Below are 6,343 nucleotides of genomic sequence, written 5' to 3' on the forward strand. Positions count from 1 at the left end.
GACCCAGCGCCTGCCACAGGGGTTCTGCTCATTTAGGACCTTCCGCAGCCCCCTCTGCAAGCTGCCGACGTCGTGGCCAAGTCAAACCATGACCCTCTTATCTCCCGGGTCTTGTGCTGGGTGGTGAGGGGTTGGCCAGCTTCCTCCCCGGGGGCCGAGTTCGCGGCGTTCACTACCCATAAAGACGAGCTGTCAGCACTCAAAGGGTGTCTCTTATGGGGAGACCAAGTAGTGGTTCCTGGCACTCTTAGACAGAGGGTCCTTGCGGCCCTCCACGAGGCACACCCCAGCATTGTGAGGATGAAGGCACTGGCTCGGAGCTACGTGTGGTGGCCGGGGATGATGCCGAGATCGAGTCATGGGTCCGGAGGTGCCAGACATGCCAGGAAGTTCAGCCCAACCTGCCAAGCGCACCCTCACAGTCTTGGGAGTCAACCCGCAAACCATGGTCCTGGCTACATCTCGATTTTGCCGGACCATTCCAGGGACTAACATTCCTAATCACGGTTGACTCCTACTCCAAATGGCTGGAGGTCAGCCCCATGGCCACCACCTTCACCAAGGCAGTAATTAGATCCCTACGCCGGCTTTTCACCACACACGGCCTGCCGGACACATGGGGCGGCCTTCACGTCTGCGGAGTTCCAGGAGTTCCTACAGAGGAATCTGATCAGGCACATCCGCTCGGCACCCTTCCACCCCACGACCAACGGTCAGGCAGAGCGGATGGTGCGGACCGCGAAGGAAGCCCTTAGCTGGATTTCAGAAGGGGACTGGGAGTTCCGTCTCGCCCGGTTCCTCCTGACCTACAGGATGACGCCTAACCCCATCACAGGTCACAGCCCCGCCGAACTGCTAATGGGCCAGCACCCGATAATGCTGCTGGATCGACTGCACCCCGACCGGGCACCGGGCTCGAGGAGGTTGACCGAACAGCGGGAGGCTTCGAGGGGGTTCTTCCCAGGGGACCCAGTGTTCCTCTGGAACTACAGGTCCGGACCCCCTTGGATAGCGGGCCGTGTCAAGGGTTCAGTCTCCTATGAGGTGTCAACAGAGGATGGTCGACTTCTGCAGAGACACATCGATCAACTGCGGAGGCAGCAACTCCCGGAGCCGCCCCCCCCCCAGTTGACGACCGGGACGGGCGTTCCCATTCAGGAACCCGACATCCCAGCCAAAACCCATCCCAGCGAAGAGGCTATGCCAGGCGGCTCTCTTCCGGAGGGAATCGAACCTATAGCCCGACAGCCGGCCCCACAACTGGCGCAGCCACCCCTTGGCTGTGTGGCGCAACCACACAGCCAAGCAGCTGGAACCAGAGGTTAGTGAGCCAGTGCCGGCCCCCCAGCTTTCCACACGGGAGCGCCGGCCCCCCGCATACTTGCAGGACTACGTGACATAGGCAGAGTCGGAACTATGGGGGGAGGGGTGTTATGTACGTGGACTGCCACCAGGGGTCCGCGAAACAGGCCAGAGCTTGGATCATAGAACAATGGAAACTTCGGATCCTGGATCCCCCAGCCCCAACCAATAGCCACCTTGGCGGGACATTCAAACCCTCCAATGGGAATGGGGGTTGCTGGGTGGATATGTTGGCCGTTAGAGTTAGTCTTTGTTTGTGTTAAGTACAATAAACTTGTGCTACAGTATGTCGTCGTCCGAGTCCTCCATGCGGCGAACCCAGTACTTTTCATACCGGATTCATTTCAAGGTGCTAGTTACCACCTTCAAAGTCCTATGCAGCCTGGGACTGACATATCTAAGGGGCTGCCTCTCCCCATATATGCCCTGGAGAGCCTTGCGCTCTGCGAATCACCATCTGCTAGTTATACCCGGCCCAAGGGATGTTCACTTAGTCTCAACCAGGGCCAGGGCTTTCTCTGCCCTGGCCCGGTCCGGTGGAACATGCTCCCAATGCGAGACCTAGTACAGTTTTGCAGGGCCTGCAAAATGGAGCTGTTCCGCTAGGCCTTCAGGTGAGGCAGTGGGCATCATTAATTGGTCTCCCTGCTGCAGTTGCTGCAGTTTCTGCTACTGATAAGATCTTTATAGGTCGGCTGTGGCCCAGTTACTCCCAGTTTTGGATGACTGAATATGTAATTGCTGCTATGCCCATCTTTTAACTGTTTTAACTGTTTTTATCACTTAATATTTACTTTAATTGCTTATGGATGGTAAATTATTGTTGCAACCTGCCCTGAGCCTACTCGTGGGAAGGGAGGGATAAATAAATAAATAAATAACCAGTTGAGTAAAGAAGTATTTCCTTTTCCCTGTTCTGAACCTATTTCCCAACGACTTCATTGAGTGCCCCTGAGATCTAGTATTCTTGGAGAGAGAAAGAGTCTCTGACGTGACGGAGGATTTAGCAATGAAGACACAGAGTTGAAGGGAGGAGGAGCCAAGAGGGAAGCAGGACTGGGGCAAAATTGTTCTTATTTGTTAACTGGTTGGGATATCTTTATACTGATAAACGTTATGCCAATATTTGTACCAGGTTCTCTGAATTCCCAGGTTTAATTAAAATCCAAACTCAGTCTCTTTATCTGGTCAATTGCTTTTTGAAAAGAAGTCCACATACACCAGGACCGACATCTCACGACTAAAGCGAAACCTGACCAACTAGACCCGACAGGGTTGCTGTGGAAATCCCTACATACAGGGCCTGGTGATAAGGAGCTAAACAAGCCCCCTGCTTGTACTTCTTTCCCAAACCTCTTATATTGAGATGTTTCCTGATGGTGCTGAATTAATTAAAGTAACATCTTACAAGAGAAAATAGTAAAAAATGATTTTTTTGGGGGGAAGGACTCTGTACCCCCCCATTGCCTGCTGATATTGTTCCTCCCTCCCTTTCAATTAGGTAGGGATTAGACATGTTCTGGATTGGGTCATGATGTGCTGCAACTAGTTTTAGGCTGGAGCTAGCTGTGAAGAAGCCATCTATTCAGCTCCTCGCCTTTTCTGCAGGTTTTTTTTTATAATACAATGTGACATAAGCTGCCAGAGACACATGGTGGACTGGTAACATACCACCAGTGCTTTGCCTAAGTGTGCAGTGCAAACATTGGGCAGGGGGTCCTGCATTGGGCAGGGGGTTGGACTAGATGGTCTGTATGGCCCCTTCCAACTCTATGATTCTATGAAAGAAGAGATCATAGAACCACAGAGTTGAAAGGGGCCATACAGATGATATTTGATGAAGAAATAATGTGAACAAGTGAAGGTGTGATGAATTAGAACAAGAGAAAGGTTGATGTGGACAGGTCTTTGTAAGAAGGATGTGAAAGGAAAAAAGGAGGTGGTTTGACAGATGGGGTAGCAGCTGTAGGCTCAGTGAAGGAGGAAATTCAATCTGTGTGTACAGAGATTTTCCCCCCCTGAAGCAACAATCATAGATCTCCTCTTACTGCTACTGTGGTAGCACTCGTCTTAAGCCATTAATGTAGTATGATATCTGCACAGACATAATTTAGGGGCAGAGGGAAATCATAATCTTTTATGCATTCTGTTTGCTTCCATACAAGTCAATGGGATGGGGAAATTGACTACACCACTTTACAAGCAGTTTTTGGGCTAGTTAATTTCAACACTGCCACTAGGAAAGGCTGAACTGTTCCCCCCGCCCCACATCTTAGACAGTAACACCACCACAGTTATGGGTATACACTATCATTTCTTGTAAAAGGGTGGATCAGAGAGAAAATTAAAAGGCAACATTAAAAATTGTTCTGGGCATAAGAATGGGAGTGAGAATGTGTAATTTGTCAAAAGTATTACCCAATTCTCATTTGCAATAACATAAAACATGCAGCTTCAAAAGTGGAAATGGGACAATAGAATAAAAAAGCTATAATAGTGTTTGATCTGGCAGAACTAGAATGTCTATCCTACTTTCTCCACCTATGTGGTTGAAATGGTATCATTATAATTATTAAAGTTAGGCGATCATCCTGATTTATACTAAGCAGCTGGTTTACTGACCGGTTAATTTTCATGCATAGAATGAAATGCAAAGAAACATTTAGATGCTCCTCTCTCTCTCGGTTACACCCATCTAGATAACCTGCTATTGTACCACAGTGATGTGTATTAATACACACTTGATGCAACAAGTATAATATATACCTCCCTTCTCAGAAAGCAATCATTTTAAAAGAATTGGTATAAAAGAATTTGGCCTGGAAAAAAAAACAAAAGGGGGGGGGGGGGGACAAACCAAAGAGATGCCAGATGTGCTTCTTTTAAAATATTTATAAAGGAGCTACTCACCATTCAAACTGCTGCCAGGATCATAGGTGTCTCCTTTTGCTTCGCATTCTGGAGAGTGGCTAGAAAATAAGCTCTCTTGTGCATAACAAAAGCTTGCCTACTTTGTTCCGGACTGTGTAAAAGTTGCTAGGGAACACTTTTTCTTGACAACAGCCAAGCACTTCCCATCTCTCTCCCTCAACCCCCCCACCCCCACCCCCCGAACAAACCTAAGTCAAATTCTGGCTTTCTTTTGCGACATTCAGTAGGAGCAAACTATTTTTTACAGACAAGCTAAAATGGCTATTCAGACCAACAACGGGCAACCTGATAGAGAGACAGGCCCAGGATCCAGAACCTGCAAGAAAACCCAAGCACCAATTCTGTCACCATAGGACTATACGTTGCACTGTATTTGTGTCCTGTTTCCTTGACCTGAAAGGGCTCTGGAAGCCCTTATTTGCCCTGGTTGGGAAACTTACATATAGCCCATGAGTACCACACAAGTTTCCCCAAGGGCACAAATGAATAGTTTCCCAGAGCCATTTCTGGTCAGGAGATGAGAACAGCCGGTCAGGGAGGGGATAAGCTCTCTCTCCCTGCAATCTCAAATGGAACCAGTCCCCTGTGAGCTTGGGAATTTGTTTTCAATCAATCTATATTGCATTACCAACAAAAACCATAGCAACGATACAGAGTTTTTGCCCGAATACCAAAGTGTTGCTTGGATGTTTATTTATTTATTTTATTTCATTTATACCCCATCCCCGCACGCGGGCTCAGGGTGGCTTACATAGGCACAAAGTGCAATAGCGATAAAACAGGTTAAAAACAGTTAAGACTAAAATTCACAACAAACAGGATACATGAGAGACTATAATACACACTCCCCATTGCATATCAGGAAGGGGTCAGAAAAGGGGGGATGTTGCTGGCATGAAGGCATCACTTCCTGTGTGATGCCAGTGATGATGCCTAGGCCTTTCTCATAAGCCATCCTCTGCCAATTGCCAGGAGGGAGGGACCTGACAGCCCTAAGCAGGGCAGAGGTTGGAGCAGTGATCGAGCTCTATGGGGTGTGATGCCATAGAGTCCATTCTCCAAAGCAGCCGTTTTCTCCAGGGCAACTGATCTCTGTTATTTGGAGATCAGGTGTGATTTCAGGAGATCTCCAGGCCCCACATGGAGGTTGGCAACTCTATCAAGAATGCTCCTCCCCCCTGCAACACAGTACCAATCTGAATCAGGCCCCCACAGTGCTCTTAAAAGGAGTTCCCACTGGGAACTTGTAAGTGCAATATGGCTGCAAGTCTCTGTGATGGACTTGCGTATGTTATACTGTGTAGTTTGTCCCTGAGGGTGTTCTCCTCTCTGCAGACAGGTACTTAAAACCTGGGCATGCCCAGAAGTGTGAGCCAAGAGCTCTTGGACTTTAACTCTTAGTATTTGGGTCTCAGTTGAGTGGATACTTAGATACTTATCGTGAAGGGTCCTTCTCCTCTGGTGGTGGCAGCAAGCCCCGCCCCAGCTCTCTGTGCTGAAGTCTGTCGCTGGTCTCCTGGGGCCCGCGCCGGAGCGCTGCCACCCCAAGGAGGCCAGAGGAGGCCTGTCGTCGGCTCCCTGGGGCTCGCGCCAGAGCGCTGCGGCCCCAGGAAGGCTCCAGGAGGTCCATTGTGGGTTTCCTGGGGCTCGCGCCGGAGCGCTGCCACCCCAGGGAGAGCAGAGGATGTCCGTCGCCAGCTCGCACCGGAGCGCTGTGGCCCCAGGAAGAGCAGAGGAGGCCTGTCGCCAGCTCCCTGGGGCTTGCGCTGGAGCGCTGTGGCCCCAGGGAGAGCAGAGGAGGCCCGTCGCTGGCTCCCTGGGGCTTGTGCCAGAGCGCTGCCGCCCCAGGGAGGCCAGAGGAGGCCCGTCGCCAGCTTCCTGGGGCCCGCGCCAGAGTGCTGTGACCCCAGGGAGGCCAGAGGACGCCCGTCGCCACCTCCCTGGGCCAGTGCTGGAGCGCTGCAGACCAGGGGAGGCCAGAAGACGCTCCCCACTGCCTCCCGGGGTAAGTGAGGGATCCACGGGGGGGGTGGGGTGGCGGCGGAGGCTT

At 50.8% G+C, this 6,343-nt stretch overlaps 1 protein-coding gene across 1 annotated transcript in view; it reads left to right on the forward strand.

Moving 5' to 3' along the window:
- The first annotated feature begins 726 nt into the window (after positions 1 to 726).
- Positions 727 to 6,343, forward strand: part of SGPL1 (sphingosine-1-phosphate lyase 1) — a 79,669-nt gene continuing 74,052 nt past the window's right edge. The window contains exon 1 of the mRNA XM_015423242.1: positions 727 to 1,321. Coding sequence (XP_015278728.1) covers positions 727 to 1,321 — 595 coding nt within the window. The remainder of the gene's footprint in view (positions 1,322 to 6,343) is intronic.

Source organism: Gekko japonicus, unplaced genomic scaffold, assembly GCF_001447785.1.
Source record: "Gekko japonicus isolate JY-2015 unplaced genomic scaffold, Gekko_japonicus_V1.1 scaffold901, whole genome shotgun sequence".
Lineage (NCBI taxonomy): Eukaryota > Metazoa > Chordata > Lepidosauria > Squamata > Gekkonidae > Gekko > Gekko japonicus.